General features: G+C 42.6%; 1 protein-coding gene across 1 annotated transcript in view; it reads left to right on the top strand.

Annotated features, from left to right (window-relative positions):
• FBXL7 (F-box and leucine rich repeat protein 7) overlaps positions 1 to 12,726 on the top strand; it is a 308,638-nt gene that overhangs the window by 98,794 nt on the left and 197,118 nt on the right. Inside the window, exon 2 of the mRNA XM_075585931.1 lies at positions 2,099 to 2,188. Within this exon, the coding sequence (XP_075442046.1) occupies positions 2,099 to 2,188 (90 nt within the window). The remainder of the gene's footprint in view (positions 1 to 2,098; positions 2,189 to 12,726) is intronic.

Below are 12,726 nucleotides of genomic sequence, written 5' to 3'. Positions count from 1 at the left end.
AGACACACACACTCACTCACAGACACACACTCACAAACTCACACACACACTCACACACACAGTCACTCAGTCAGTCACACACACACAGTCACTGTCTCACACTGTAACACACTCACACACTCACCCACTGTCACTCTCACACTGTAACTCACACACACACACTCACCCGCAAGGCAGGGGGTCGCATATGGCAGCAGTGGGGCCTCCGCACGGCAGTGGGCCCTCCACACGACAGGAGGGCCTCTGCAAGGCAGGGGGGGTCGCACATGGCAGCGGGGGCCTCTGCAAGGGGCTGCCCCCCCCAGAGGCGGACGCCACCGCAGCACCTCCCCCCCCCCCGAAGTGGACGCCGCCACCTCAGCACACCCCCACCCCCCGAAGCGGACGCCACCGCAGCACCGCACCACCCCCCCCCGAAGCGGACGCCGCTGCAGCACCCCCCCCCAAGCGGACGCCGCACCCCCTTCAGAGGCGGACACCGCCGCTGCCTACCTCCCGCCCGGGCAGCAAGCGGGGACCCCCCTCAGCCTACCTCCCGCTCCAGGCAGCAAGCAGGGATCGGGGGCAGTGGGGGAGGAGATGAGGGGGAGATCAAGGGCAGGAGGGGGAAGAGATCAGGGGCAGGAGGGGGAGGAGATCAGGGGCAGGGGGGAGGAGGAGATCAGGGGCAGGGGGGGAGGAGGAGATCAGGGGCAGGAGGGGGAGGAGGAGATCAGGGGCAGGAGGGGGAGGAGGAGATCAGGGGCAGGAGGGGGAGGAAGAGATCAGGGGCAGAGGGGGAGGAGGAGATCAGGGGCAGAGGGGGAGGAGGAGATCAGGGGCAGGAGGGGGAGGAGGAGTTCAGGGGCAGGAGGGGGAGGAGATCGGGGGAAGGGACTAACCCAGCGCGGCCTGTCGGCCCTCTTCCCCGCGTTAACCCAATCAGGGAGGGGGATTATTTATTTATTTTTACAAAAAAATTGGCGCGGGCAGGGGAATTCATGGAGCCGCAGCATGGCTCGCCAGCGGCCTAAATCCACTCGCCATGGGCGTGTGGTTATACTTATTTGTCAAACACTGTGTATATATATATATATATATATATATATATATATATATATATATATATATATATAGCAACTGTAAATATTACTGTATGTTCATTTGCATGTCTTAGACAGGTCTGCAACCCTGTCTTTCCCCATTGTCACCCAGCATACAGCGCTTCCACTGCAGCAAGGGATTCTGGGAAATGACATGCAAATGAGCACTCAGTGCCACCTTTTGTCTCAAGCTCGTATTGCACAAGCCAATCCTCAAGCCACTGCATGCTGTTTTAAACACATATATATATATATATATATATATATATATATATATATATATATATATATAGTGTGTATATATATGTATATACACACACACACACACACATATACAGTGTATCTATGGGTTGCAGACCTGTATAAGACATGCAAATGAACATACAGTAATATTTACAGTTGCTTTATGCTTTACTGAGGAGGGTTTCTGTCACTTTTTTTACCCACCATAACCTTAATAATTGTGGTGAATACCTAGTCTAGTCTCAAACTTGCAATAGCCAGCAACCAACCTCACACTGATGATACCCATCAAGGTTGAAACATGTCTGTGAGTGGGTTTACTGGCTTTGCATCTCATCCCAGCCTCTGTATAAAAGCTGTGTTTAAAACAGTATGCATTGGCTTGAGGATTTGCTTGTGTAATACGAGCTTGAGACAAAAGGTGTGCTCATTTGCATGTTATTTCCCAGAATCCCTTGCTGCAGTAGAAACGCTGTGTGCTGGGCGATAATGGGGAAAGATAGGGTTGCAGCCCTGTCTAAGACATGCAAATGAACATACAGTAATATTTACAGTTGCTATATATATATATATATATATACATACATACATAGATACACTGTATATATGTGTGTGTGTATATACTGTATATATACACATATACATATATATATATATATATATATATATATATTTGTATACACAGGTAATAAATGTATGTTTTTATTATTTATTTCAAATATATATATTCATTCTCATAGTTTTAATTGTATTTATCTTTTTTTTTATTTCAGGCAAAGGCAGCTCAAGCATCTCATCCGACGTGAGTTCAAGTACAGATCACACGCCGACAAAAGCCTTTAAGAATGTGGCTACCAGTGAAGGTACAGTACACATCTGGTCCTCATAATTATCAGCTCTTGCCAGCCCTGGGAGTTGAGCATTGCTGTCTATGTTGGCAACGTACAGTAGTACTATTACATTCAGGAAGATGAACGTCTAAACCAATTTTCCAAATAGTGTTTGAGATTGTTTACTTTGACTGAAAATTACAACAATTATAAATGCAACTTTAGCATTAAGCTTTATGGTTACTATAGATTATGATAATGATTTTCAGCAATAGTTGCCTTGTGAAAATGTTGTGTTAAAAATACACAAATAGTATATTCTTAATAAACAGTCTTGTCAATTTTTAGTAATTTACAGTCTTGCAATATATATAACACACACCACACTGTATATGCACACCATATACATTATTTTATTATTGTTATATTGATTTTCCAACTTTTGTGTCTTTTATATAATGAAAATATGGAAATAGCTTGACCAGTGATCAATGCACGAAGTGACATCAAGTGAGAAAAATAGACTTTTAAACATACAGGGGTATTTGCAGAATGAATAGATACTAATGCCTGAGTTTGTTTATTTATATAGTGTAGCCATTACACCAATCTCTAGTTTTGGATTGTTCAGAACTTCAGACCTTTTCGTTAGATGGGGTTTCTAAAGCACAAATACTGTAGCTAGCAACTGGTAGGATTTTTTATAGTAGTCCGCAACACGCAAATACTGCAATGTTTATCATCCTCAACACAGATGCTAACATTACTGCATTCCGTGGGATACATTATCAAAGTCTTTTTTTGTTATCAGTGTATTATTACTGATAGGGCATCAAACATGTTCCACAGAGTTGTATGATGGGAAACACAGGGACAGAAGAATGACCTCTAAATATAAAAGCAAATTAGAACCCTTTTCTTTAATGCATTGCATAGCTAAATAGTTTAATCCAGGGGTTCTGAACTCCAGTCCTCAAGACCCCCCCCAACAGGTCAGGTTTTCAGGATATCCCTGCTTCAGCACAGGTGGCTCAATCAGTTGCTGTGCTGAAGCAGGGATATCCTGAAAACCAGACCTGTCGGGGGGTGGGGGGGAGGTCTTGAGACTGGCGTTGGGAACCCCTGGGTTAATCATGTTCCTTATGGAGTGCTGCTAGAAAGGCAGGTATGCCTCTCCAACATAATGCTCAAATCCAATTCTGTAATGCAGCCTTAGAATATGGAAAATGTATGGCTACTTTGTATTCTCATTGGACACCTGAAATCGCAGTTTGATGCAGTTCATCAAAGTAATTTATTTTTTGTCCTTTCTGTTTTGAAATGTAAACTTGTCCACATGGCAGTCTCAAATTGCCCGAGGACAGAACTACCCACAGTAAGTCATTGACAACATGGTTATTTTCTAGATCCCTCTCTCTCCTTCGCAGGGAAGTCCTAAAGATAGTTGCATGCCGTGTCTTCTAAAAACCACATGATAATTGTGTTAATACATTTCTAACCGTGTCAGTGCAGATGCTGCCGAGGAATTACCGAAGGGGTTAACTAATGCATGACTTGCACCTTTTCTACACTGACCCTACCCCCCAATGTCCATTCCAGCCATTGTACAGTAAGAATGTATTTTTTTTTGTTCCAATTGTTCTTTTGCTGTCTACTGAAGAATAGTCCAACCCATTAGATTAAAGAAAAACTGACCTAAGGCCCACAGCCCAGACTCATCAGCTTGTCATTCCAGTCTGAAATCTGGATTTCTTTTAGGGTGGCCAGACTGTATTAAGAACCAGTTACCATCTCCCTTAGTTTTGAGCGAAATCATGTACATTTTTAAGACAGTACGTCTCGTCTTTTTAAAGTGGAGGCTCTAGGAATTTGAAGGAAAAAAGGGTCCAGATGTATGTTCATTGGCTGATTCATAGTGGCTCTCTGCCAGCCTCTGTTTAAAACAATTCAAGAATGTTATTTATTTTATTTTTTTCCTGTGCTATCCCCTCCTTCCTTCCCTGTTAGTGCTGTGCTGGCATAGAAAGAGATGAAATCATCTTATAGTGACCTCCTGAATACCTCTGCTAACAAACCAAAAACACCACATAGGGAATTACTGGTTACAGTTTTGTTGTCACCATAGGATGTATTTATAGTGTCGCTAATTGTGCCTTATGCCTGTGTTGTTAAATTAATACCTTTTTGCTTGGATAAAAAAATAAATAAATACTGAATTGTGGAAAATAGATTGGTAGGGAAAATATGCTGCCTTAAAAATGTAGTCTGCAAATAATAAAGTTGTGACTCCTACATTTTTGGTTAGTTGCCACAACTTCATTTTTGAACGTTGATCTGTCTGGTTTTCTGCTAGTGTCTGATTTTTCTTTACGTGTATGTTTATTTATTACACGTGACAATTGGACATAGTATGCAGTAAACTGTGACGTGTTATGTAAATACAGTAGTTGATGGTATATACAAATGTAATGCATTTTAATATTCATTTTAACACATATGGAGTGACAGTAGGAGACATAGTAGTTTGTAATTTGGGTATGCACTGTTAATGGTACATTCACCATTATTATTTTTTTAAAGCGCACACACAGAATCAAGCAGTTATACTGTATGCAGTCCTAGAATATGTAATTAAAAAAATGATCCTAAATGGCCATCTGCAACCTTTTTTTGCATGTGATGAGTGAATTAGCAAAGGCTACTTCATTGAAAGGTGCCAGTATCTGGACCACATCATATCTGGACATATTTAAAATATATAGTAGACTTCATACACTTTTTGATACAGAAAAAAGCAAGGAAAATGATGACTCCAGACTTGTTGAAGATGAGCATAGCTGGTCTTTTCTCAGTCTTGCCTGTACTCGTATAAATGTAGCTCGACTTTATGTCCCTTAGCCACGGCTCAGGGAAATCATTGCAACGGCTGTTCTTTGTCGGTCCCCGATATGTGGCAAACCGCAATCATGAAGAATTTAAGTTGGGCTACATTTGTATACGCAATACAGCTGCAACAGACCATCATTATGCCTGCAAAGTCCCTATTGTGTTTTATGCCTGAACTCCTTTTCTCGTTACAGTACTTTTCCATTTAATGTATGATATGAGGGAGTTATCAACCAGTGAATTGTATTTATAGAATAAGCAGAATGTGGGCTTGGTGATTTCATAAGATAGGTATTCCTATTGCTTCTAATGCAGTTTCATGAATTAGCACAACATCAGCACTACATTTGAAAGATTTGTATGCGGCCCTGGATATCTGCCTCAACATTCAGACAAGGTTTGTAGGCTCTCCATTTTCCATCTTGACATCAGTCTGCAATTTCAGCTTCATTTGATTCTACTCTGCTTTGTTGTTTTATCCCATATATCAGAGATTTTCCAGGTGAATGAAAACTGAAGCTTACACCTTTTATTTTTATTTACCTAAGGGCTTAAAATGCAATCAGATACTCGAATCACTTGTGCCACTCTCATAAGGGTTAAAACACACAGCATCTCCCAGTCTCTTGTACTACAGACCAACTACAAACACAGAGAGAGACACAGACACGCGCACACACAGACACAGAGACACACGCACGCAGAGAGAAAGACAGAGAGACTGCAGCCGGATTGTTCCAATGTTCAGGATCTCAGAATATGAAACACATTGTGCTTCACTCTCATTGGTCTACACTATCTACACTACCATTGGTTGCCAGTCAACTATGTGATCGCGTCACTGCACGTAAAGACAAAATTCTTGTCTTCCCTTCCAGTGGCCGTGTGTCACGCTGCGCATACCACAAACAGGACCAAGACCACGGGGCTGAGGTGGGGATGGGAAGGCACCGACCCACAACCACGCAGTCCAGTCCGGAGTGCGTAATCCAAGTCGTATAGCGTAGTCGGGTTGGAAAGGTCAGGATAGTCTGGGTACTTGCCTTTTGTCAATGTTGGAGAGTAGAGAATAGTAGATGTCCGTAAGCTGAGTTCCAGGGGTAGCGAAGGTAGAATAGTCGAGGTACGTAGCCGGGGTCAAGTGTTGCAGAGCGTGGGAATCCGAAGTGAAGCCAAGGGTCAGGACTGAAGAAAACAGACAGGTCAAATGGGCAAGCAAGGTTCAAGGCACAAAACAGACGAATCCACAGCAGTGAGCACAATGCATAAGCAGGAGTTTATGCTCAGCAATGAGGAAGTGGGCGAGCCCAGTATAATAAGGGCAAAGAGCCAATCAAGGAAAGGGGTGTGTGGGAACTCCTCCAATGGCGGAGCACAGAGAGAGAAGTAGGGAATCTGCATCAGGTGTGTGCATTCCGGCGATCAGCTGATTGCTGGTTCTGTGACGTGCGCATGGGAGGTGCGCAACATGGCCTGATGATGTCACGTGATGGCGTGGTTGTGTTGCATCCCCGCCGGGGTCGCGCCTCTGTGCTGCTGCCACTACGTGCGCGCGCAGCTTCAGCCGTGCGTGGCCCACTATCCCTGCCGTGTGATGCGCCCGAGGGGCGGGTTCAGCGGCAGACCTTACACCATGTCATTGTGCTTTGTGTGCCCACGCACACACGCCGACTGGGGCATGCCCTAGAGGGCTGAGCTTTGTGTGTGGCGCGCACGCATTGAACTTGCGGTCTCACCTTTTTACTTTTCCTTGAAGTTCTAGCCAGCTTGACCAAGTTGACATACATCATAATACAGTCTTCATGCAGCTCAGCTTCAGCAATTCACACAAAGAAACTCCTAAAACAAACACCAGAAAAGGAAATCAAAATCTAATTAATCCTCTCCAAGGACACAGTAATGCTGCAATGCTATTATGTTACTTGTCTAGAGTTGGGGGAGGGAATACTTTCAATGCACTTATGCCATGCATATTCATTAAATCAGTGCTATGCTGTGATAAGGTGACATACATTATGTATGCAGACTCAGATAATGGATGCTTATTATTTGGATAATGTAGCAGACTTTGAATTACATGTACTGTAGAGGCTTTACTTGGGCTAGTGTAGCATTTAAACGCTGTGCTTCATTTTTATTTCATTATTTTGTTTCCGTGTATTTGGTTACAAAAACGTGTATTCTTGCATGTAGTGCTCATTTAAAATGTATTGAATGTGTGTTACATATACAGTTGCACTGCTTAAATACTGCATTATGGAATATATCCAGACACCATATAATATTTCATCAAGCACAATGTTTCTAAAAATCTTTCTCATACACATTATTTAACTGGAAGGAGGAATTTAATTTTGTGATGAATGCTATTCTAATATTAACTTATGTCATGTTTCCTTAAAAATGTTTGTTATCTTATTAATAGTACTGTATATTGTTATTATTATATAGTACAATTTGTGTACGCAGTGTTGCATATTACAGCTTTGTACAAATGAATGTAGTCCCTCCAAGGATCAAAAAGTATCAATGGCAGTGACATGTTTGAGAAGTTACATTTGGGAGAACTGCTTATTTTCTAATCCGTCACCTATAAGTACTAAAAAAAAAAAAAATTCAAAGGGGTTTCACTTATAGCTATCCTCTTTTGTGTGATGACATTGTGTTAAGAGGACATGTTTTTTTTTTCACTCAGGCAAAGTTTTCTCCTGGTAATATCAGTGGGTCACCATTGAAAATAACTACCTTTCTACTTTATCTTCTTCAGTCTCCCTCCCTTTCTATCTCGACATCCGATTCTGATACTAGCACCCCCACTGTATTACAGAATGCAGCCATCTCAACAATAGACAGGAATGTCATCCTAAAATGTTAATAGGTTACAAAATAGCAGGCTGTCCTTGTATCTTTGTTGCTTTCCCCAGCAGGTACAACAAATTCTTGGAGACATCAGTCAAACCCCAAGAAGCCGAGAGACTGGAGACTTTTAAGGAATTTCCTGGCCATTCTAGGAGAGATGACAAATAATATCCAAATCTTGTTCTAGCAATCATTTCCTCTGGAAAATGTTTTTCTGGTCTATCCTTAAAAGGTTATATAATATTACATTCTGTCTTTTTTTTTTTTTTAAAGGTGTCACGTTTTACTTTATGACATTCCGGCCGGTATATGGGACAGTATATGGGACAGTAAATCCACTAATACAGATTTGGTTAGGAAGAAAATAAAAGGTTAAACCGTGAAATTACTTACTACAGTTTATTTATTTATACCAGGAAGTAATACATTGAGAGTTGCCTCTTGTTTTCAAGTATGTCCTGGGCACAGAGTTATAATGACAATATATGGTTACATTAAGTGAACAGGGTTATACATTTATGTTTAAAGACATTGCATAGACCAGGGGTGCGCAAACTGGGGACGGGAGATTTTTCTGGGTGGGGCACGGGCAGTTGCAGAGGTCCTGCACTCTTCCCCAAGGTATTTAAATTAAATACCGGGGTTGGCGTGAGGCCTCTGAAACACTATAAGTTACCGGGATTCAGACGCTGTGACGCGGCTCCATGGCAACGCGCATCAAATGACGCCGCGGAGTCATGTCATGTGATGTGATGTCACAGGCATCCAATGACGTCACGGGTCACGTGACGTCAGACATGACCCCGGCGTGTTATTTGACGCAGCTGCAAGGTAAGAGATGGGGCGCAAGCTCCGGAGCAGGCCAGACGGGGTCGCAACAGTAAAAGTTTGCGCTCCCCTGGCATAGACAGTTGAAGATAATATATGTTATAGGCGTATGTAAGAGTACAAGACCAGAATAAAATGTGAGGCAGCTTTAGTTTGGAAAGAACTTAGACTGGTGGCGGATTTAAGAATCTCAGAGAGATTGTTCCAGTTGTGGGGTGCACGGCAACAAAAGGCAGAGCGCCTGGATACTTTGGTGACCCTTGGGACCGCGAGCAGTCTTTTGGTTGACAAGAGCAGCGTATGGTAGGGGTGAGGAGCTTGTTTGGGTTCACACTTAAAATACAGGTCTCCTATCGTGTTCATCTGTCACTGTCAACTAACAACCTCCCCAACGACCATGATCACCCCTTCCAAAACCTAACTAAAGTTGCTCCAAAACCTCCAGTCACCCACCACACTGATCCAATTGCCTCCACTGTCCCCACTATCTAAACCATCACCATGCCACTGACACGACTCAAGCCAGAGACCTGACCCCTGCACACCAACCAAGCAAGATCTCAATACACCTAACCCATAGCCCAACAATAACCCCTAGCGACAACAATGACATCTTAACTATTACTCTATAATCTAATCTATAAGTAACCACACAGTTGCTTTACTAACTTAGGCTAAGGCCCCGCTCCCTCAGTCAGCGTGCCCGCACTGCAGACAGGCGGGGCGCTGACAGACACAGGTCTGTAGGGAGCGGGAGCCGGGGCTGGAGTGGGAGGGGGGGCGTGGTTTAAGCGGAGGGACCCGCTACCTCCCCCTCCTCGGGCTCGGGACATGCTGCGGGCTCACACGCCTACACTCATGCACACATACACACACTCATGCACACACACACAGGCAGGCACTCATACACATACACATATACACACACACACACACACACACACAGAGGCAAGCACTCACGCACTCAGACACACACATACACACACACAGACAGGCACTCACGCTGCTTTCCCTCCACACTCCTCCCCGCTCCCCGAAGCCTCTCCTCCTCCCGAAGCCTCCCCTCCTCATTGGCTCACAGCCACACCACGTGACGTGTCGACACTAGGGATTACAATTCTCTTGTATCCCCTAGCGGCTGACGCGTCACAGCGTGTAGTGAGCTGTGCAGCCAGGGGGGACCGGGACCGACTCGGGAGGATTCCCCTGCTGGTGGGGAACTCGCGTGTGGCCGCCCGCACCGCCGGGCGCAGTGGGTCCCAGCCCTAATGTACAACGCCCTGGATAAGGGTGCTATTTAAATGTTGTCTTAAATAAATCTCTATCTTCATATAAGGGGGTTATACAGTTTGTACAAAATAAATTAAAACAGTTAACGTCTAATAGAATTATTTTTCTTTTGTAAATCTGGTGCTATTGTTTGCTTCAATTTTGCAGTGGGAACCATTAATACATAACAACAGAGTTCTCTATTCGTCATTTACAGACTTAATTTAATTAAAGTTTTTAAAGCAGCAATCGCGTCCATTCTCAGTATTATTATTATTATACGAATTCAAACCACTGGGTCATCGGAGCTGAACCCCCACAAAATGTTTAGCTTTGGGAACCCCCGGCCCCAAAATACTTTCTGGTTTAGTTGCTGTTTAATACTTTCTTTTAAATGTTCAAGATTTAAGAGTAAAGAGTAATATTCTCATCAATTAAACCTGGGAAGTATCTTGCAAGTTATAAATAATGTGTTTCCTCTGCGGAGGGCGCCCTGGTTCCAATTCTAAAAAAAACGAAAAGGGAAAACAAAACGAACAGGCAGATTGCCCCCTTTAAAATGTTTTCAAGTAGGTAATGATACCCAATACCAATGTGAGTTTTAGTGATATAACTGAAAGCACCTAAATGTTTTGATCCTATTATACATTCTAGCCAGTTTATAGTCTATTAAATACATTTCTGATGTTTGTATACAGAGACTTCTGCACATTTTACAGACTATATATTAGTTTTCCTATTAATTGAAGCACAGTTCGGGATGTTGTATTACTGTGACAATAATGAATTACTTGTACACATATATACAAGCTGGAGGCCTAATTACAGTATAATTAATCTCACTTTGCTTAACCAAGGGAAGCCAGCTGGATTAGTGCTATACTTGACCTCCAGACTATACACTTTAGTCATAATCAGTAGTTTGTCAATGCTAATACTCTTACCAGTGGTGTTCCTCTAGAGAAACCCATTAGTTAAATTAAGAGAAGACTTAAATATAAAAATGTGTTATGATTTGTTTGCTCCCGCAATAAAAAGAAATCTATTTTACAGGTGGAAAAAGAGGCTTTTTCTGCATAATCACACTACAATAGATACAAAAATAATTCCTTTCATAGATTATGTATTAGCTAGAATGCATCACAAGGTCAAAACATGTACTGTAGGTGCATTTAATTATATAAGTATATCTATAAGCAGTTTTTTCTGTAAATCACACAACAGTGATCACACTACAGTGATCTGACATATCCAGTTCCCAGCTTTTGTGTCATTTCTATAGAAGGAGATGTTCTTTATAAAAACTCTTTTGCTGCCAGCGAAACTTCCAAAAAATCCTACGTATTTTCCTCTGATGGTTTAATGTATTGATGATGATCCACATTAAATAAACGGCCATATTTACTAAACAGTGCACCAAGGGGATTATTCTGTATCACCTGAAGTGGCCAGTCGGGCTGTTTTTGGACAAAATTCCCCATTGACTGATTTTTTTTGTTTCATCGAATATAAATGGGGACATTGTAAGATTATTTTACTCCCTTCTGTTTGCAATGACACTAGCGCCAAAAACGTTTTTTTTTATTTTAGTTTCATGAACCAATCGCAGTAATCGGTATTAATTTACTAAAATCAACAACTATGAAATGCACTGTCGTCTATATATGTATATCGTTATCATTCACCTCATTAGCCCTTGTCGATCCACTGCTGAAGGCCTCCGCAAGGATCTTTCAGGCAGTGTGGTTGCAAGCCTCTCTTCTCCATGATGCTCCAACACATTTTCTGATTTCATTCTCCCATGTTACTTTTGATCGTAGTCTTGGTAGTTTAATATCTCTTGGAATCCAGTTGAGTACCATCTGTGACCAATGATGATAATTTTTTTCTTGCAATATGTTAGTCAGGAACAGTGGTCTCGTGGCTGCCGCGTGTATTTCTCTCTCTGTGCCACCGGGTATCTCCGTGGTGATGTGTGTCCACTTCAACGGCCCCTTCGGCTAGAACAGCTCACGCTCCTTTCGTTCTGCAGCACCACAGTTCACTTCCAGTCCAGCAAAAGCTCAATGAGCTAAACACCTGATGCTTGTAGAGGATCTGATGAAGTCGTCAGTACACTCGCGACGAAACGCGTAAGGGCACTATCTACAAGCACCAGGTGTTTAGCTCATTGAGCTTTTGCTGGACTGGACGGGAACTGTGGTGCTGCAGAATGAAAGAGCGTGAGCTGTTCTAGCCGAGGGGGGGCCGTTGAAGTGGACGCACATCACGACGGAGATACCCGGCGGCACAGAAAGAGATATACACACTGCAGCCACGAGACTACTGTTCCTGACTAACAGCATGACCATTGGTGTTCTTGTTTGATGTGCATGTCCTATCTCATTTCTGTGAGTTTTTTTTATTTTAGTATATATATATATATATATATATATATATATATATATACACACACACACACACACACACACACACACACACACACACACACACACACACACACATGCTTAAAGGGGACCATGTTATACGGTTTTGAAGCACAAGGTGGCACTGTGTGTTCATTTGCATGTCATTTCCCAGAATCCCTTGCTACAGTGGAATCGCTGTGTGTTGGGTGATAATGGTGAAAGGCAGGGATGTAGACCTGTCTAAGACATGCAAATGAGCATACAGTAATATGTCCATTTGATATATATATATATATATATATATATATATATTCATAATTT

Source organism: Ascaphus truei, chromosome 2, assembly GCF_040206685.1.
Source record: "Ascaphus truei isolate aAscTru1 chromosome 2, aAscTru1.hap1, whole genome shotgun sequence".
Lineage (NCBI taxonomy): Eukaryota > Metazoa > Chordata > Amphibia > Anura > Ascaphidae > Ascaphus > Ascaphus truei.
This window is presented reverse-complemented; position numbering and strand designations above follow the sequence as displayed.